The sequence below is a fragment of the Carya illinoinensis genome, chromosome 15 (assembly GCF_018687715.1).
Source record: "Carya illinoinensis cultivar Pawnee chromosome 15, C.illinoinensisPawnee_v1, whole genome shotgun sequence".
In the NCBI taxonomy this organism is placed as follows: Eukaryota; Viridiplantae; Streptophyta; class Magnoliopsida; order Fagales; family Juglandaceae; genus Carya; species Carya illinoinensis.
In genome coordinates, this window is record NC_056766.1 from 12,492,633 (window position 1) to 12,514,287 (window position 21,655).

The 21,655-nt window shown below is 37.1% G+C and overlaps 1 protein-coding gene, 1 long non-coding RNA gene and 1 pseudogene across 5 annotated transcripts; 2 read left to right on the forward strand and 1 right to left on the reverse strand.

Annotated features, from left to right (window-relative positions):
• LOC122296679 overlaps nucleotides 1–21,655 on the forward strand; it is an 81,195-nt pseudogene that overhangs the window by 24,792 nt on the left and 34,748 nt on the right.
• LOC122296542 lies at nucleotides 457–2,085 on the reverse strand. Its single transcript, XR_006238583.1, has 2 exons — nucleotides 1,669–2,085; nucleotides 457–894 (listed from the first exon to the last, which is right to left on the reverse strand). It is a non-coding gene; the product is annotated as an uncharacterized LOC122296542 (long non-coding RNA).
• LOC122296541 (heat shock cognate 70 kDa protein 2-like) lies at nucleotides 6,683–11,452 on the forward strand. Of its 4 annotated transcripts, none has more exons than XR_006238581.1 (3): nucleotides 6,683–7,195; nucleotides 7,930–10,364; nucleotides 10,446–11,452. XR_006238581.1 is itself a non-coding variant. In XM_043106316.1 (2 exons), the coding sequence occupies exons 1-2, from the start codon at nucleotides 6,949–6,951 to the stop codon at nucleotides 9,771–9,773; spliced, it is 2,091 nt and encodes a 696-aa protein (XP_042962250.1). In that variant the 5' UTR covers nucleotides 6,683–6,948; the 3' UTR covers nucleotides 9,774–11,452. The 4 variants fall into 4 exon arrangements, 1 of the variants encoding a protein (XP_042962250.1); XR_006238580.1 differs by having other exon boundaries at nucleotides 10,454–11,452; XR_006238582.1 differs by having other exon boundaries at nucleotides 7,135–7,244; nucleotides 10,454–11,452.

Here is a 21,655-nt window from a genome sequence, read left to right on the forward strand (position 1 = left end):
TGTGATTCTCCTCCTCCTCTATTTCGTGCTAATGATATGCTTATATAGGGTAGGAAAGAAACCCTAATGTCTTCATAATTTCCGCATAAAAAAATCACCTAAATTTTAAAAATCAATATCTTGGCAGTCATGTACGTGCTTCAGGAGTTCGAATTTGGAAATCCTTATTAGAGATAAATTTATAGCCCTTTAAGATAGCTTTCTAAGAGCACTAGCAATGGTTTATTCATCTTCATCTTTAAAATCATATCTTTTGTTTAAAGATGAAGAAAAATTCCTACATTGAATTATGTATTTTTTTACCAAATAATAATAAAATATATATATTTTTTCCCTAAAATCTAGATAGTCCAATAAATTCAAGTCAAATTCAATATCCAAGTCCAATAAATTCAATCTACCATATATATATTCAGCAACATAGAAAAATCCACACATACTCTATGCGTGGTCTAATTTCATACAAATTCATAACTTGGAAAATTCTACTCCATACAAATTCAGTGTTTACAAAATACCATACAAATTTCACATATTTGAAGCAACACAGAAAAATCCACAGCAGCTCTATATGATTTCTGTGTTCATACAAATTCACAACTTGGACATATCTATTCCATACAAATTTAGTGTTTGCAAAATATATGCCATATAAATTCAACTTCTAACCAAAAAAACCTCCATACAAATTTAAATAAATCCCATGTATCAAAATCAACTTAATGGAAAATCCACAAAGTTGATTTTAATACAACTTGGCAGCTCCACAACAGCTCCACAACAGCTCCACGACAGCACCATTCAGCTCCACAGCAGCTCCAGAGCAACAACCACAAGTACATAAATCTCATTCAGCTCCACAACATCATTCAGCTCCACAGCTCTCCATAGCAACTAGTAGTACAAAAAAATAATCAAATTTTGTGCAACCAGTAGTACATAAATCCCAAAATAATGTCACCACAGTATTTACAATTTCAAAATACCCAAAATAAGTAACCATAGTCAAAACTATATACTAGATATTGACAATAACCTCCCTGTAAAAATAACCTCTGTGTGCGTAAAACCATATTGCTTGTAAAAACAATATTTGCTTGTAAAAATAACCTCCCTGTGCGTAAAACCTCCCTCTCACAAAACATACCTTCGAACAGGCTGCACCCCATACTCTTTCATCATTATATTGATGATAAACATAATATTGATGACAAACATGTTGATTTTGTTTGTTCTAATTTCATCCAATGTAAATTTTAAGATTAATTCCTTGCTAATATTCCCAGAAATTCCAGAAAAAACCCAAATAAAAAAAAAAAAAATCCTCCAACGCACATCTAGAGGCATGTACAATATCATTGATCATCTTCAAAACCGAGAGAAGAGATTACCCAAATCCTCCAAGTGCATGCCAATATTCCAGATAAGACCCAAATCAATTGTCATGTCAAATTTATTAACCTATTTCGTGCAATATAGTCTAAAGGCATGTAAATCCACCATTGATCATAACAAAAAATTCAACAACAGAGGCTACGGCATGCATAAAATCAGGGGAAATTATTCCAAAAAAAAAACCCTAAATCGTTCTAGGGCAGCAACATTCAGGGGAAATAAGACCCAAATTTCTACCACCAAAGAGTAGGAATGGAAGATGAAATCACCTACAAGCTAGGACTTTCGGGTTGTGTTGTTGATGGATTTGTGTTGGTGATGAATCCAAAGCAGAGAAAACCGTGAAGAATAGAGCCGTGAAGAGCAGTTCCAGCCGTGAAGAGTAGAAATCCAGTCGGGAGCAACAAGAGAGAGAAACAATGTGGGGGCCGTGCCGTGAGCAATGAGAGCCATTGGGGAAGAAGGAGAAACGACGGTGAAGAGAGAAATGAAAAGAAAGGAGAGAAAGAAAAACCAAAGTGGAAGAAAGAGCCGTTCGGTGTCCTCGGGATGTGCCGTTCCGATGAGAGAGAAAAAAGAAATAATAAAAATAATGTTTGAAAAAGGAAAATGACATCTTCAAAGATAGATAATCATTGTTCATAGTTATTTAAAATTATAAAGATAGATAAGCCAATGTAGGTGATTTTAAGGCAAGTTTATTCAAATTTGAGAATAAAAATGAAGATGAATAAGCCATTGCTAGTGCTCTAATGCATCAAGAATTGAATCAATACAAGATATGAGTAAAAGGTTAAGGTCAAAATACTAAAGTATATCCAGACTATCTTCTAAAAAATTTCGAATTTGGACTTCTTACAATTTTCTTTTGTGATTTTTTTCTTTTTTTTCTTGATCCAAATTGCTCTCAAATTCCATGAACCTCCTACTTTGAATTTGACTGGGTTTTGACTTGCTCTTTTATAAACTCTAAAATTAAACATAAAAAAACTGATTAGGAGTATCCCAACGTAAATAGAAACTCAATTCAAGAATACGCATTAATTTCTATGATTTCTATTCACATTTTAATATTTTAATCCAATAATAGGGTATTTAGAGTGCATTTCACACACTCATCAATACCCTATACAATAGCACTCTTTAGTGGGAATAAATCTACCACTACCTTTGTGTAATTTGGGTAAATGTTTTGTATTTATTTTGAGTACGAAATGGTATGAATTTCGTTTACAGGTCTACGATTGTGTGTCAAAAATATGGTTTTTATGAGTATGGTGTATGAACCTACAAAGGGGGTTTTATTGAGTATGATGTATGAGTTTCGTTCACAAATTTGCAATCCTTTTATTTTAACTATTGATAATATGATGAGTATTGAGTCTCTACTGTTTCTATTCATGCATATTGTTTAGCAAGGTGTTGTTGGATAATTACTTGATTGTTGATTTGCTATCCTATAGTTATGTTAGAGAAGATTGTCTCTCAGGATGCTCCGTAAGATAATATGGTGGAATTTAAAAATACTTTAGTGTTAAATATATTGTTTCTATTCATGCATATTGTTTAGCAAGCTGCTGTTAGATTACTTGATTGTTGATTTGCTATCATATAGCTATGCTAGAGAAGATTGCCTCTCAGTATGCTCAATAAGATAATATGGTGGAATTTAAAAATACTTTACTGCTAAATATATTGTTTCTGTTCATGCATATTGTTCAACAAGGTGGTGTTGGATTACTTGATTGTTGGTGATCTAGCAAAGTAATCATTCCAAAGGCGTTGATGACCTTGGAATAAATCACGTCTGATGAACCTATGATGTTAAGGACTACGACGAGGTGAAGAAGATGTTCCCTCAGATATCATTGCAATTGCTTGCATCATATCTAACTCATGATCAGAATAATCATCATCAAAATTTGAAGCGGGATCCATACCAAATTGAGGGAAGAAAAATAGAAGAATTGGACAAAAAAAGTTTGGTGTCTATTTATATTGATCCTCAACTATTAGTTACAACTAAAAAAGTTGGCAAAAGAATAAGTGTTGGAAAAAATTAGTTAATTAGTTTCAAGAATTCTAGATGGTGATTGGTTGGTACAATAAGTTGTGAAAACTTGTGTTTGCTAATTTTTTAGAATTATATATGTGATTATTGGGTGGAAAAAGAAGGATTTGTGAAAGTATTTGTTAGTTTAAAGAATTATAGATGTGATTGTTAGGTAAAAGAAATGTTGAAGTCATGTACATGTTTGTAGAAGAAATGTAAATTCTAAATATAAATGTTGAGTAGAAGAAATGTTGGCATGTTTGTATATGTGATTGTTCGGTGAATGGTTAGCAAAAGATATTTGTTAAATAATTAGGTTGAGGGAGAAAATAGTTGAAAAGTAATAATTTTATTTTTTTAATAAAATTATTAATTAATATATGAAGTGTATTTGATAAATATTTTAATAATATTATTAAAATATAAAATATTATATTATTATTTAGACTTTAAGATGACTAATCCAATATGAACTTATCTAATTAAAAATTAATGATATGACCCAAAGATAAGATTCTAACTAAACTTTTGCCTTGACAAGCTAGGCCATAAACCACTTTATTCATAAAACACTTTATTCTTTTCTTTAATATGCTCTGCCGCATAGTGTCTCTGTTTTGGTCTTCTCTCTGCTAAGGTACCGCACCTCTAGCTCTAGAAATAGAATAATTTCGGTTACTTTGAGTTCTGCTTTTCTACGTACATGCGTTAAAAGATTTCAAAGATGCCCTTGTCCATTTGCTTTCTTTCTTTATTTTACTTTAATTTTTTATTTCGGTAGTGCTCGTCCCTTCCCACCATAACTTGTCGTGGAATGTGGCTTTCTAACTTTTGTTTGACATGTAGGTTTATCAAGGATAAAGCATGCAATACTTTTGTATTAAAGAAGCCTCCCATAATACAAATTTTTATACTCCATAGTGTTGCCACTTAAGCCCATCTTTGTCCTTGTCGTGTAGCTTCCCATAAATAATCCTAAGTTTTCTTTTAACTTAATTTCATGTTTTATAAGGCCCTTTGTAGTCTTGGCAAATTAGGTATTTAGTATTGGGCATTTTATTGGATATATGTTGAATTAAGTTATATTTTGAGTTGGGTTTGGTTAAGAAGATATAAAGAATTTAATAATTTTGGTGTCAAGTTTACATGTTTGCATGGACAATATTATAAGATTATTTTTTGAAGCAGGTTTTAACAGTGCAATTGTTTGACGAATTATGTAAAAATCAAAGTATTTGGGAAACACAAAGGTATTTTAGGATTAAATGAATTTTAGGTTTTGAGAAATTTAATTAAGTATTTGAGGTGAAATTACAAGTTACATGTCCAATTGGAGATTTACTCAATTATATAAATTTTCTATAGGTGATGATTGATATTCATGTGGCACTATTATGAGGAAATTCTAGAAGAAAAAAAAAGGTAAGTATAAGTAAGCGGGATCCATATTCTAGACTCTACATAAAAAAAAAAAAAAAATGAACTGAGATTAATTTAAAAAAATGTGGATTATATGTTCTAAAAAGAAATGTGAATACAACTTCAGTTATTTGTTCGCCATCACTCATTAACTTTGATGAAAGAGAAAGCCTTTTTGTTATAATTGGTGTAGACATGCACTTAATTTTTTGGCATTCAATTTCTGAACTATGCAAAAATAGCGATTATAAAACTTTGGGCATAATTATATGAAGATACTCTAAAAACTTTTGCCATGACATTTTGATTATGGATATGGTTCTATTTCTGTTATGCTCTGACCTTACCACTAGTGTAAAACTATGGCTTCTATTTGGGTTGGTATCAACTTCTCTATCTCTAAGTGCACCCACTTTGAAAACAAAGTGATTTTTGCATGGTCTGTCCTATATGCATACTCGAGGCTTCGAGAATAATAAGGAGAATATTCACTTCTGTCTTGTCCAATTTGGCTACCGAGTATAACACAACCCTACCACAGGGGTTAAACATGGCCTCTATTCTGTTATGATATGGTGGTGATGATACTCAATTATGCTATGCCAAAAGACTTTTAAATGAAAATATTTCTAATTATGAAGATGATATGATTATGTTCGATACTCTATTTTTATAAAATATGACATATGAAAAACCTTTGGTATGACTATCTAGTTCTGCATTTGATTCTATCTCTACTCTATTCAGTCAAGGGATCCTACCACAGGGATATACGTGGCTTCTGCTTTAATATGATGTTCTGATATGATATGGCCCTGGCATGAAAATGAATAATAGTATTCTATTTCTGTTTTGATATGCATATGCTTGGTTATCCGCAGATGACAAACCTACCATAGGGTTAAACATGACATATGTTCTAATATGATGCTCTGATATGATGATGATGATGAATCAGGTATGTTATGCCAAAGTACTGCTGAAGATGAATATCTTTGGAACTTCACTCTGATATTTTGATAACATGTTTATGATTTCACACTTTGAAAATGAAAATGTTTTGTTCTGCATTTCAATCTCTGTAAATGGTCATGTTTTACGTACTAGTATATGTTCTTTGCTTACTGAAATGTTGATAACCCACCCCTTATCTCCATAATATTTTTCAGATGATTTAGACGATACAACTAGTGACCAAGACTGGATAGCTTGGGAAAAGTTAGTTGGGAGTAGGGAGTTGATCAGTACTTAAGAGTACTTCCAATAATGGAGGATTTTCTTTAGTTGTTTGGTTTTTGGTTTCCAGTTATGGTTTAGGAAGAGTAATGACATTTTTGGGTATTATGTTGTTTTTAATGGAGTTTGAGACGAAATCGATTTATTTTATTGGATTAGTGTTTTGATGACCTTGTTAACGAACTTAATTATCTTAATATTGGATGTTTAGTAAAAGATTGTGATATGTTATGAGGACTGAGCATTTAGAGCATGTAAGTATTTTTTTTAAATGAATTTATGTTTAAAGAAATTAACTCTCCAACTATTTTGAGAGAGGAGAGTTACACAATTATAATGGCTAATTCAATGTAGGGTTATCGATACGAAGGTTTTGGATTTGTGTAAAATATATACTTTTTATTAAATTTTGAAGATAATTTTGATAAAATCAATATGGATGCTCCTAACTATATTTATCCCAAAACATTTCATAGAATTTACAATTGGTTCCCTTTGCATCGAATTTTTTATTAGCATCAATTTTTTTGAAAAAGATATTATTTTTGTCTGAAGTAACCAACCAACCAAACTAGGCAAGCAAACTCCTCTACTTTTTCTATTTAAAATTCAAGTTATAGGAAGACCGTAGAGGAGGATCAACATGGACGAAGAAGGCGGCAAACATCCAAACAATCTGAAACAGTTTCCATTCTCGGACCCTTATAAACTGTGCTCAGCCCCGCTTGTCTCTCTCACGTTGAAACCCAAGCTAGCTCTTTTCTGCCATTTTTTTAGCTTGCTTTCAAATCTTACTTTCCTTCTTTCGATTCTATTATTTTCGTTCCATCGGCAGAACCATCATAATGGCCGGGAAAGGCGAAGGCCCAGCAATCGGGATTGATCTCGGAACCTCGTACTCGTGCGTGGGAGTTTGGCAACACGACCGCGTAGAGATCATCCACAATGAACATGGTAACAGAACAACGCCTTCCTACGTTGGCTCGCCTTCCTACGTTGGCTTCACCGATACGGAGCGTTTGATTGGTAATGCGGCCAAGAACCAGGCCGCCATGAACCAGGCCGCCATGAACCCCATCAACACCGTCTTCGGTGGGATCTGAGCTCCTGCGACCATATTCCCTTCGCTGATTCTTAGATCGTAATTCCTGTGTTTATGTTTGCTGATGTATTTCTAGATGTGTGTCAGCTTGCCGAACGCATATGGATCTAGCTTTCTTTATTTGGTTATGTAGGCAGTACGTTCGCAACGTGTTTTCTATCTCAGATTTCTTGTTTTTGACTTGTCAGAAATTTGCTTGTTTGCGGTTCGTAAATCGATATTTGTTTAAGGCTATTCTCTGTTTCTTTATAATCGTTCAGATCTTCATTGCTGAGCCAGTATTCCCGTGGACTTGTTTTATAGTGAAGACTAGTACTTTCTTTTATTATGTGTCGTTTGGAGAGGTAATTATTCATAATTAATTAGTAAGTTGTCACGCTTATTACATGGGTAATGCTTTTGCCTCAGTGTGGCAGGAGAAAGTAAATGAGGAAATAGGTTCGAGAATAAATAATTGTTAAAATAAATGTCGTTTTACATTTATGTGGAATTCTATTTCTTATCTTATTGTTATTTAAACTACTTGTTGAATGTGGAATCGTTAAGTTCTAGCTAGCAATTTCAGAAGGAAAATTTTGATTTACTCATCATGCAATTATTTAACTGCATGATGGAAGTTATGTTCGTTTGTTTTGGTAGTGTATATTTTCTTCATATGAAGAATAATAAACTCTGATTCATTGAAACTGAAATGTTTAATATTCGCAATTACCTATCTCTGCAGATGCAAAGAGGTTAATTGGCCGGAGATTTAGTGATTCCTCGGTTCAAGCTGACATGAAATTGTGGCCATTCAAGGTCATTCGCGGCCCCGGTGACAAGCCGATGATTGTGGTCGACTACAAGGGTGAGGAGAAGCAATTTGCTGCTGAAGAAATCTCTTCCATGATTCTTACGAAGATGCGCGAGATTGCAGAGGCTTACCTTGGTTCAACTATAAAGAACGCTGTGGTCACTGTACCCGCATCCTTCAATGATTCTCAGCGTCAGGCTACAAAGGACACTGGTGTCATTGCAGGTCTCAATGTTATGCGTATCATTAATAAGTCCTCTGCTGCTGCCATTGCTTACGGTCTTGACAAGAAGGCAACCAATGTCAGTGGGAAAAATGTCTTGATTTTTGATCTTGGTGGCAGCACGATTAATATCTCTCTTCTCACTGTTGAAGAGGGTATCTTTGAGGTGAAGGCTATAGCTGGTGACATCCATCTTGGTGGCAAGGATTTTGATAACAGAATGGTGAACCACTTTGTTCAAGAGTTCGAGAGGAAAAACAAGAAGGACATTAGTGGCGATCCAAGAGCTCTTAGGAGGTTGAGGACAGCATGTGAGATGGCAAAGAGAACTCTCTCTTCCACTTCCCAGACTACCATTGAAATTAATTCTATGTATGAAGGCATTGATTTCTACTCCACCATTACTCGTGCCAAATTTGAAGAGCTCAACATGGATCTCTTCAGGAAGTGCATGGAACCTATTGAGAAGTGTCAGAGGGATGCGAAGATGGACAAGAGCAATGTCCATGATGTTGTCCTTGTCGGTGGCTCGACTAGAATTTCCAAGGTACAGCAGCTTTTGCAAGACTTCTTCAATGGTAAGGAGCTATGTAAGAGCATCAACCCTGACGAGGTCGTTGCTTATGGTGCTACAGTCCAGGCTGCTATTTTGAGTGGTAATGAGAAGGTGAATCATCTCTTGCTCTTGGATGTCACCCCTCTCTCCTTGGGTCTGGAAACTGCTGGTAATGTCATGACCATGTTGATTCCTAGGAACACTATAATCCCCACAAAGAAGGAACATGTGTTCTCTACCTATTCTGACAACCAGCCTAGTGTGTTGATCAAGGTCTACGAGGGTGAGAGAACAAGGACCAGCGACGACAACTTGCTCAGTAAATTTGAGCTTTCAGGAATCCCTCCTGCTCCCAGGGGTGTTCCTCAAATCACAGTATGCTTCAATATTGATGCCAACGGTATTTTGAATGTATATGCGCAGGACAACACCACAGGTAAAAAGAGCAATATCACGATCACAAATGACAAGGGTAGACTCTCGAAGGAAGAGATCGAAAAGATGGTTCAAGAGGCTAAGAAGTACAAGTCCAAGGATGAGGAGCACGAGAAGAAGATAGAGGCCAAGAATGCTTTGGAGAATTACACATACAACATGAGGAACACGGTGAAGGATGAGAAAATTAGTGCCAAGTTTGGTTCAAATGATAAGAAGAAGATAGATGACGCCATCAAACAGGCCATCCAATGGCTGGACAACAACCAACTCGCGAAGGCAGATGAGTTTGAGGACAAGATAAAGGAGTTGGAGAGCATCTATAACCTAATTATTGCCAAGATGTATCAAGGTGCTGGTGCTGACATGGGCGACGATTTACTTGATGATGGTCACGGTAATGCCGGAAGAAGTGGTGCTGGTTCTAAGATCGAGGAAGTTGCCAATCCGGGAGTCTCAATTGTGCTTGCGGAGCAGCAAGACACAACTCAGAGGGGGAACTTAGTTCAGATGCACTTCTGGGGAGATCTTCTAGATAGGGCGTCTCCCAGTCTAGTGTGATGGGGCCGCCCCCGGAGACTAATGTTGAAATGTCCCAATCTTTGTTGTCCATCGCTCGAACAGCAACCAGGGATCTTGAGTCCAGAGATACTTTTGGAGACCTTGTCGAGGAGTTTGGTCCTACCGAGGGGGGTACATTAGTTCAAAGGTCCCCACGGGAAGAAGCATCTATAGGCGATGTCTCGGTCACCACTATTGTCTATAGTCTGCTGACGGGATGGAATGCTCTTTCCGCTGTGATTCCCTAACTTGCGATGGAATCTCCTATTCCTACCCCATCAAGCTTCGAGGACATTGCATTGGTCACTGTGAGGTACAAAGGGGAGGGCCCGCAGGCCCTATGTGACAGGGATGGGCCTAAGGTTTCCCAGGCTCCTCCACCGCCTACGATTGACAAGGTTCCCACTCCCTCGAGCGATAGATTGGACGGGGAGTCTTCGAGTCATGCTGGGGGTGCAGGGGGATCAGAGATCGCCTCACACCGGTCACTCGACCGAGGCTGCCCCTGCATCTCCTTGCCTCGAGGGTAGGACCAAGCGAGCGGAGGCTCTAGAGCGAGTGTCTGAATCATTGCATGTTCTTCTTGCTGAGGTTTTGCTCTATCCTTTTCTCTTTTGCCTTGCCCCCCTTTCCTTGCCTTCTTGCTCTTATCTTCATGCTTCTGGTCGTGAGGATTGTAGGGGACCGATTGGTTAGCTGAGTACTTCATAAGTGGCCAAGAGGCAGTCAAGAGACAAAACCTAGAGCTTCGGTCTATGGTGATGACTATCCTCCACTATGCAAGTAGAGAGAGAAAGGAGAGGAGCTTCTTGGAGGTGAAGCTGGAGATGACCAGAGAGTGGGCCGTGACAGCTCAAGAGTCGTTGAGCAAGCTCTAGGAGTCTCAGGACCTGCTTCAAGTGGAGAATGAAAGACTGAGGGCCCTCTGGGAACTTGACGACCGGCGATTCAAGATTTTGCTATCAGAGGCCAGGGCCAGAGAGGAAGGGGTAATGTTCGAGTTGGGGGAGGCCCAGAAGAAGATAGCCACTCAGGACGTGATCATCCAAGATCTTTGAAGCGACTTGCCTCAAGTGCAAGAGGTCGCCACCCGCGCAAGCGACCAGTTGGGGAAGGCTCTCTACATCCGTGATGTCGCCTGGTTGCATGGGTATCTTGAAGGCCTTGAGAGGATGCGTGACTATGTTGTCCTAAACCCTCAAGAGAGTTCTGAGGCGCTGGAGGTGCATCTAAGGGCTATTGACCTCAAAAACCTTGACCCTGATCCTGTTGCTCTTCATCATGCTGGCGAGATTGGTCGAGCAATGATTCCAGATGCTTTCCTTCCTACAAACAACGACCCCCCCGAACCGTCCTACCAGGGACATCGTGGGGGCTGACCTTGAGGGAGATGGGCTCAAGAAGGCCGGGGACGACCCTTTTGGGCACCAGTCGGACCTAGGCTTCCATGAGGTATGCCTTGCCGACTCCGAGATGGACTCTGATGCCACTCTCGACTGATCTCATTTTTCCTTGTTGTACCTACCATGATGTAACTTCTTCGCCTTTAGTTCCGTGTTTGTATAGTGATTAAGCTGAAATATTGCATATTTTAGCTATTTAAAACCAATATATTTTAAATTCTTCGTGACACTATTATTGGTTTTAGATGGAAAAATGCTTAATAAGCATAAATACGAGTTGTGATTTTTAATTGATTGATATCATGTTTATGCTTAATTTTAGAATTATGACTTAATGGGACAATATTTCCTCACATATATAGTCTGTTTTTTATAATTTATTTTTCTTTTAATTTATTGTTTTGAGTGTTATTTCTTTCTTATTATTTTCAGTTTAAATAAAATTCAAATGGGATCCGATTGAAACTTTCGATCAAAAATGCATACTAATTGAGAGAAATGCAGAGAATGAAGGAAGTACTTGGCAGCTGAAAAAGAAGATACAAAATGAAGACCTTTCAGTGGTGACTTTCTTATCTTGATTGTTCATAAGCACATGCGATGAAGAAAATATTTTGCTTGTCCATGCAAAGTTAAAGTCTAAAAAGGGAGGTGTCGTGCATTACTTGACTTATGGAGTTGGTGGTGATTATTAATGAAGAGCCGTGAATTGGAGGAATGAGTTTGCAACTTGGGGCAGCTATTTATATATATATATATATATATATATATATTGCTGGATGAAGAAAAGAAAGGAGAGATGTTGTGCTTGACTTGTGAAGAGAAGTCGGCTGGAGTGAATTGTAGTCGGGAGAGTTTGGCACCGACTTGATATATATATATATTGCTGGATGGAATGGAGAAGCACCGAATTCAGCCATCTATGTGTGTGTGTGTGTGTGTGTGTGTGTGTGTGTGTGTGTGTGTGTGTGTGTGTGTGGCTAGACGGTAGAATAAAGGTATGAAAAAGAAAGAAGAGTCGTGTAGGAGTTTTCAACAAAGAGAGGAAACGTGAAGACATGTGGGGCTGGAAGAGAAAAATAAAAATAAAAGTGAAAGGTGCTTGGTTTGAATTGAGAAACCGATTGAATAAGATGAGAGAGGAGAAATCGGTGGAAATTCATTAAAGCTTGACATGTATAAAGAAGGAAATTTTGAAGAAACATGTGTGGAAAAAGAGCTGAAATTAAGGAAGAGGTAGCCGAAATGAAGGAAGATAGAGAGCTGCATGTGATGTAGTCAACAATTAACACCACCGAAAAAGGAAAATGGAAAGCATGAAAAGAAAGACACATGCAAGCTGGGTCAATGTTTACGGCAATGAGAAGAGAATAGAGAGAAACATGTGCAGTCGGTGGGTGCATGATGTGCTGGAACTGAAAAAGGAGTTGTGAAAGGGAAAGCAAGCAACGCCGGTGCATGATTTGAGAGAGACGTGGGATTAGAGAGAATTTTCTGGAGGTGTGTAGCCGTGTTGGACTTGGTTTGAGTGGTTTGAATTGAGAGAAGAAATCGGTGCTTGATTGAATAAATGAGAGAGGAGAAGAAGGCTGAAATGTTTTTGTGCATGTTCGGCAATTTTGGGGGCCTGAAATGCTTTGGTGTTTTGGAGTTTTTTTTTATTAAGTGTGCTAAGAATTGTTTTAGAATTTTATTTCATTAAGTGTAATACCTTAATTTCTTGCAAGTGTGCTAGTTGGTTTCAAGCAACAAAAGAATTGTTTTAGAAGTTTTAATTCAGTGTGCTAGTTGGTTTCATGCAACAAAAGAATTGTTTTAGAAGTTTTAATTAAGTGTGCTAGTTGGTTTCATGCAACAAAAGAATTGTTTTAGAAGTTCTCATTAAGTGTGTTACCTTAATTTATTGCAAGAAATGTTTACGTGGGAGTAGAAGAGTTGTTCTAGAGTTTTCATTAAAGGTTTGGAGATTAATTTTCAAGAGTGATACGTGAGAAGTTGATTCTTTTTTATTTGGATTTCAATTGAATGGTGAAGGGGAGTTTTCGTCCAAACTTTTTGTTCTCTATTTTTATTTCACTTCAGTTTAAAGTTTATGGAATACCTTTGAGATTTTTTTTTTTTTTTTGGCTTCGAAGTTTGGGTAAATATGATATATGGGGAGTAAAGGGGGTTGAGCTTTTCATTCGTGAAGTGAAGTGAGTCGGTTTAGATTTATTTTTCTGAAGGAGTTTTAGTTGGTTTGAATTATATTTTTCAGAGTGTGAATGAGAGAGCTTTTGTTTTTGTTTTTGTTGGGCAATTTATTTGGTGTTATTTATTTTTCTCACTTCTTTAAGTTTTCATTTAATAGTGATTACAATTGTTATGTATTAGTTTTGAGAATTTGTGATTTGAATACAAAGAAGAATTCTAGAATCTTGGTTTTGGGCATTTTCAATTTTCAGTTTGTGTTTTATCAATTACTTTCTAATCTAGTTTAAGCTTAGCTTAATTTTATTAATTTCTTAGTTCAATTGCATATTAGATTGATTAAAGTTTAAATAGGATTTAAATAATTTCAGTTTCATTGTTTAATTGTTAGATTAATTAAGATTGTTCAATTTAGTTGACTCTTTGATTAATAATTTCAATTTGTTAGTCTTTTACATTTCATTTCGACACTCAAAAAAAAAATCTAAAAATATGAATCTAGTCCATGACTAGTGCCCTTTTTCATTTTTATTGCACTCTTCCATCCATTGCACATACCATCACTTTTATTTTTATCTTTGTGAATATTTCCACCATTTTAAACAAGTTTGATTTTTAAGTAACTTTCCCTGAGGAGACGATCTAGGAATTTATTCCTAATTATTACACGATATCTTCCTGCACTTGGGATAGCGTTTGTGCTACTCATTTTTTAGTGAGTCAAGTTTTTGGCGCCGTTGCCGGGGAAAGTATTTTAGCTTAAATTTAAACTCATTATTTTTGTTATGCTCTTTAAACTGATGTTTCATGTCATGGGTGAGAGACACTTCAAATAGGTTGCTTAGAGTCACATCGAGTGTTGAGAGTAGTATACACAGCTTGGAGATAGATAACTCGTCTGTCTTTTCTTTGAGTGAGCCAGGTGACAAAATTGAAATTGGACCAGAAAACATGGCTGCACCTGCACCACGCACTCTTAAGGACTATTTGCAACCCACTCGCACCACTACACCTTCATGCATAGTTTTACCAGAAAATACACCTAATTTCTCTATTAAGCATGGCATGATGTCAGTGATACCTCAGTTCCACGGGATGGATTCTGAGAGTCATTACCAGCACTTGACAGATTTTGAGTTGGCTTGTGCTACTTTTATCACTAGGACTGTTACTGATGAATTCATTAGACTTCGTTTATTTTCTTTCTCTTTAAAGGATAAAGCGAAGATTTGGTTTAACTCTTTGAGACCTAATTCTATTTCTAGTTGGTCTGATATGCAGCATGAATTTTTACAAAAAAAATTTTCCTTTCCAGAGAACTCAGTTTTTGCAAGAGCAAATCAGCCAGTTCAATCAGAGACCTGATGAGACCTTTTAGGCCAGTTGGGAAAAATTTAAGGATTTGATGAACATCTGTCCACATCATGGTTTTGAATCTTGGAGGTTGGTGAGCTATTTTTACACTGGTCTCACTCCAGAATGCAAGCAGTTTGTTCAGACAATGTGCAATGGGGAGTTCTTTAGCAAGGAACCTGATGAAGCACTATCATTTTTTGACTCCTTGCTAAGAGCGCACAATAGTGGAACACTCGTACTGATCGAGTTCCATTAACAGCACAGCCACTGAGGGCTATTTCTGGAGGGGGTAGATATGAGCTTAAGGGAGACACTGATGTTCAAGCCCGAATAACTGCATTGACTAGAAGACTGGAGGTCATGGAAATGGAAAAAGTGAAGGCTGTGAAAGTAGCAGAGGCATGTTCTATATGTGCTGATTCAACCCATAAGACCCAAGACTGCCTGATAATGCCAATATTTCAAGAAAGTGGGTCTGAGCAGATGCAATTAGCTAACTGGGTCAATAGAGCACAGAATCAGCCTTTCCCCAACACATATAATCTGGGGTGGAGGAATCACCCAAATTTCTTATGGAGAAATGATCAGCCTGGTCGGTCCCCACCACCTCAGCAGCAGCCATTCCATCAGGGTGCTCCTCAGCATCAGTATCCGTCATATCAGAATCCTCAGAGTTATCCTCATGTAGCTCCTCCTAGATTTCAGCCTCATGTAGCTGCACAGAGTTCTCAACCTTCATCATCTGCAAAGAAGACTCTAGATAACAGTATGGCTCAGATGGCCAATACACTTCAGCAATTCATGCAGATTCAAGCCACCACAAATAATCAGAACACTCAGGCCATAAATGAGTTGCGAGGCACTATTAATAAGATGAGCACAACCTTGAGCACCCTAGAGAAAGGAAAATTTCCAGCACAAACTCAGCCTAATCCTCAAGTATACAGACAACAACAACATCAAGTGCATAATGTCTCAGGGGACGTTATTGAGATAATGAAAGTTGTTCTTACTTTGAGAAGTGGGAAGGAAGTTCCCCTACCTGAGATGACTATAGACACAGAGGTAGTTGTTCCTACACCTAAAGATTCAGCAGAGACGGATGAAGTTGAAAAAGAACCAGAAGTAGTGAGACCAGAACTGAAGAAACCTGTGAGTGCAGATGTTGAGACTAGTAAGGGATACCAACCTGTGGTTCCCTATCCTCAGAGATTGGCAGCTGGCCAAAAGAACAAATATCACACAGAGATTCAAGAAATTTTCAAGCAAGTGAAGATCAATATTCCACTCTTGGATGCCATACAACAAGTACCTTCATATGCAAAATTTTTGAAGGACTTGTGCACAGTGAAGAGGAAGCTGAATGTGAAGAAGAAAGCTTTCCTAACGGAGTAAGTTAGTGCATTGATATTGAGCAAGACTCCTCAGAAGTTTGGAGATCCTGGCTCTCCCAACATTTCCATTATGATTAGTGAATCACGCATTGGGAGAGCTTTACTTGATTTAGGGAGTAGTGTGAACTTGCTACCGTTCTCAGTATATGAGCAGTTGGGATTGGGTGAGCTGAAAAAGACCTCCATCATGCTACAGTTGGCTGACAGATCAGTTAAGGTACCGAGGGGTATTGTAGAGGACGTGTTGGTCCAGGTGGACAAATTCTACTACCCAGTGGATTTTGTGGTTCTTGACATGCAGCAACCGGTCTCCACTATTTACCAAGCTCCTGTCATCCTAGGAAGACCATTTCTAGCTACATCAAATGCTTTGATCAATTGCAGAAGTGGAGTTTTGAAGCTTACCTTTGGAAACATGGCACTTGAGTTGAACGTTTTCAACGCTTGCAAGATGCCAGCACATTTTGATGACACAAGTGATTTGAATGCTGTGGAGAGTTTGACACCAACATATTTTATTTGCTCAACTTCTCCCTTCTCTGATAATGATTATATTTTTCAGACACCTGAATTTTTATTTGATGAGAAAATTGATCATATCAATGAAGATGACTTTGATTTTTTTGATTATTTTGCAGATTCTTCTTTACCACTTGAAGTACAATTTGCGGGAGTAAGATAGAAACCCCAATTTGAAGCTCTACCACAACCAGACATACTTAGATCTTCAGAGGAAGAAGTTCCCCAGTTGGAACTGAAACCGCTTCCTCAAGATTTAAAGTATGTGTTTCTTGGACCTGAATAAGACAGTTTTCCGGTGGTGATTTCCTCAAAGCTAAATCAGAAGGATGAAGCCCAGTTGATTGAAGTATTAAGAAAGCATCGAGGCGCAATTGGTTGGACAATAGCCGACATCAAAGGCATTGATGCCGCTGTATGTACCCACAGAATCCATCTTGAAGATGATGCTAGACCAGTTCGTGATGGTCAACATAGGCTCAATCTTACAATGAAGGAAGTCATGAAAGAGGAAGTGCTTAAGCTACTCACAGTGGGAATCATTTACCCCATCTCAAACAGTAAGTGGGTAAGTCTAACTCAAGTGGTACCAAAAAAATCTGGTTTGACTGTCATAAAAAATGATAAAAATGAGTTGATTCCAACTAGAATGGTTACTGGCTGGAGAATGTGCATTGATTATAGAAAACTTAATTCAGCCAGTAGGAAGGATCATTTTCCTTTACCATTCTTGGATCAAATTTTGGAAAGAGTAGCTGGTAATGCATATTATTGTTTCTTGGATGGCTACTCTGGTTATTATCAAATTGCTGTAGCACCTGAGGATTAGGAGAAAACCACTTTCACCTATCCTTTTGGCACTTTTGCTTTTACTAGAATGTCTTTTGGTTTATGTAATGCTCCAGCTACTTCTCAGAGATGCATGATGAGTATTTTTTTTACATGATTGATGATATTTGTGAAATATTCATGGATGATTTCTCTGTTTTTGAAAAATCCTTTGAGAGTTGTTTGCATAATTTGGCACGTATTCTCCAGAGATGTGAGGAAAAAAATCTTTTACTTAATTAGGAGAAATGCCAATTTATGGTCACTCAGGGCATTGTCTTGGGACATATTGTTTCTTCTGAAGGTATAAAGGTTGACAAGGCAAAGATTGAATTAATATCTAAACTTCCTATTCCTAGGACAGTTAGGGATATTCGTTCTTTTCTTGGTCATGCTGGCTTTTATAGGCAGTTTATTCAAGGGTTTAGTTCTATTGCAAAACCTTTGTGCACTTTTTTACAAAATGATATTGAATTTGTTTGGACTGATGAGTGCCAAAAAGCTTTTGATATCTTGAAAAAGTCACTTACCACTGCCCCTATTGTGCAACCCCCGCAGTGGGACCTTCCCTTTGAGATTATGACAGATGCTAGTGACTATGCCTTAGGAGCTGTTTTGGGGCAGCGAGTGGATAACAGACCTTTTGTGATTTATTATGCCAGTAGAACCTTGAATGATGCCCAGAAAAATTATACCACTACTGAAAAAGAATTGCTTGCAGTAGTTTTTGCACTTGATAAATTTCGGACTTACATTCTTGGTTCTCTTGTTACTATTTTCACTGACCACTCTGCTCTTAAGTATTTGTTGGCTAAGAAAGATGCAAAACCACGCTTGATTCGCTAGATTCTATTACTTCAAGAGTTCAACATCAACATTAAGGACAAGAAAGGAGTTGAAAACGTGGTAGCTGACCACCTCTCTAGATTGTCATCATCTCCTTCTTCACATGTCAGCCTCCCTCTTGATGATAGTTTCCCGGATGAGCAGCTGTTTGTGGTTGATAGAGCTCCCTGGTATGCTGACATAGTCAATTATCTGGTGACTGAGCGAATGCCTTCTAAATGGTCAACCCAAGATAAGCGTCGGTTTCTATCTGAGGTAAAACATTTCTACTTTGAAGACCCTTATCTTTTCAAATATTGTTCGGACCAATTGATTCGGAGATGCATTCCTGATGATGAGTTTTCTTCAGTATTGAGATTTTGTCATATACCCGCATGTGGTGGTCATTTTTCAGCAAATAAAACAGTGGTAAAAATTTTGCAAAACGGTTTTTATTGGCCTTCCATGTTTAAGGACGCTTACAATTTTTGTAAAGCATGTGAGTCTTGTCAAAAGTTGGGAGCCATTAGTAAAAGAAACATGATGCCCCTTTCCCCCATTCTTACTTTAGAAATCTTTGATTGTTGGGGAATAGACTTCATGGGACCTTTTCCGGTTTCCTTTGGAAACACATATTTTATTGGCTGTGGACTATGTTTCAAAGTGGGTTGAGGCCATCGCTTGCAAAACCAATGACCATCATGTTGTACTAAAATTTTTACAATCTTTGTTTGCTCGATTTGGCATGCCCAAGGTTATCATTAGTGACGGGGGTTCTCATTTTTGCAATAAACTACTTTCTACACTTGTGAAAAAATATGGTATTACACACAAAATTTCTACCCCTTATCACCCTCAAACAAATGGGCAAACTGAATTGGCAAACAGAGAAATAAAAATCATTTTAGAGAAAACCATCAAGCCTAATAGGAAAGATTGGTCAATTAAACTTCTTGATACTTTGTGGGCTTATAGGACAGCTTTTAAAACAAATCTAGGGATGTCTCCCTATCGGTTAGTTTATGGTAAAGCTTGTCATTTACCTGTTGACATTCAGCATCGAGCTCTTTGGGCCATAAAATATGTTAACATGTCACTTGATGAAGCTTCAGGGTTGAGAAAATTTCAGATCAATGAATTGGATGAAACTCGTCGGAATGCTTATGACAACGCGCAACTGGCAAAGGAACGCATGAAAATTCTGCATGATCAGAAAATTCATCTAAAGCATTTCACACTTGGCCAGGAAGTTCTTCTTTACAACTCTCGCTTGCATATTTTCCTGAAAAGTTGAAATCCCGATAGAGTGGGTCGTACATTGTAAAGACCGTTCATCCTCATGGCGTGGTAATAGCTTCACTGTCAACGGACAACATCTAAAGTCATTTTTGAAGGTTTTTGATCCACATGAAGAGATCTTGCTTGTGCAAGACCCCAGGGAAGTGTTTTGATTTGTTTTTCCTTCTTTACAGTTTTCTTTACAGTTATTTGTTCTTTTGTTTTGATTTTATAACTCTTGTTGGTTGTTTGTTTTGCTTCCTTAGTTATGTGCACCTTGTTTCTTTCGTTTGATTCATTGAGGACTATGTCTCTTACTAGTTGGGGGGTAGCATGTGTGCACATTTAAAAAAATAAAAAATAAAAATAAAAATAAAAAAATAAAAAAAAATAAGATTTGTGAAATTTGAGCATCTTGGTGAAGTAGTTGAGCGGGATCATTTGTGAAGATTTATTTTTAAGCTTAAACATAGAGCATGATTTTTGATGCATCATATTTTGTTGATATGCGGCTTGAAACACCGGGATGTTATAGTTATTGAGATGAAACTTGATAAAATTTTTGTAGAACAAAAGACAAATTTTGAAGGACATTTTGCACATGCTTACGCTTATAGTGTTCCTTATTTACCATTCATTGATTTAACATTGGAGAAGTAAACTGCAGGACTATCGAACCATGCCAAGAAAAGAGAAAAAAAAAAAAAAAGAGAAAATGAATAAAGGCGACTTAGTGAACTTTCCTAAGTAAAAAGGGCTAGAAACAGTTACCCAAGACTTTGGGGGTTGAGTGTCCAACCTTTAAAAATAGAGCTGGCGTGAAAACTGCTAGTCTCTTGGGTTTTGAGGTAGTTAGAATCAGCAATGATTAAATCTTAAGGTTGAAAAAATCCTATGACAAATCATGGCTAGTAATGAGGAACACACAACCAGTTTAGCTCCACACACACATTTGAGTTCTGAAAAGTTTGCCTCAATTCTACGTGAAAGATTGTTGAGATAGTCTTGATGGGTATAGCTCCTGGTGGTTGAGTGGTAACATGTCATTTTTGTGAGAATTCAGAATTGTGTTTGATTGCTTTTGTTTGAATTTCGAGCTTTATGCAATGTTCATCTCAATTAATTTTCACTATTTTGCTCATGGATTAGCAAAAAGCTAGTTGGGGGTGTGATTGAGCTGAAATATTGCATATTTTAGCTATTTAAAACTAATGTATTTTAAATTCTTCGTGATACTATTATTGGTTTTAGGTGAAAAAATGGTTAATAAGCATAAATACGAGTTGTGATTTTTAATTGATTGATATTATGTTTATGCTTAATTTTAGAATTATGACTTAATGTGACAATATTTCCTCACATATATAGTTTGTTTTTGATAATTTATTTTTCTTTTAATTTATTTTTTTGAGTGTTATTTCTTTCTTGCTATTTTCAGTTTAAATAAAATTCAAATGGGATCCGATTGAAACTTTTGATCAAAAATGCATACTAATTGAGAGAAATGAAGATAATGAATGAAGTACTTGGCAGCTGAAAAAGAAGATACAAATGAAGACCTTTCAGTGGTGACTTTCTTATCTTGATTGTTCATAAGCACATGACATGAAGAAAATATTTTGCTTGTCCATGCAAAGTTAAAGTCTAAAAAGGGAGGTGCCGTGCATTACTTGACTTATGGAGTTGGTGGTGATTATTAATGAAGAGCCGTGAATTGGAGGAATGAGTTTGCAACTTGGGGCAGCTATTTATATTTATATATATATATATATATATATATATTGCTGGATGAAGAAAAGAAAGGAGAGATGCTGTGCTTGACTTGTGAAGAGAAGTCGGCTGGAGTGAATTGTAGTTGGGGGAGTTTGGCACCGACTTGATATATATATATTGCTAGATGGAATGGAGAAGCACCGAATTCAGCCATCTATATATATGTGTGTGTGTGTGTGTGTGTGTGTGTGTGGCTGGACGGTAGAATAAAGGTGTGAAAAAGAAAGAAGAGCCGTGTAGGAGTCTTCAACAAAGAGAGGAAACGTGAAGACATGTGGGGCTGGAAGAGAAAAATAAAAATAAAAGTGAAAGGTGC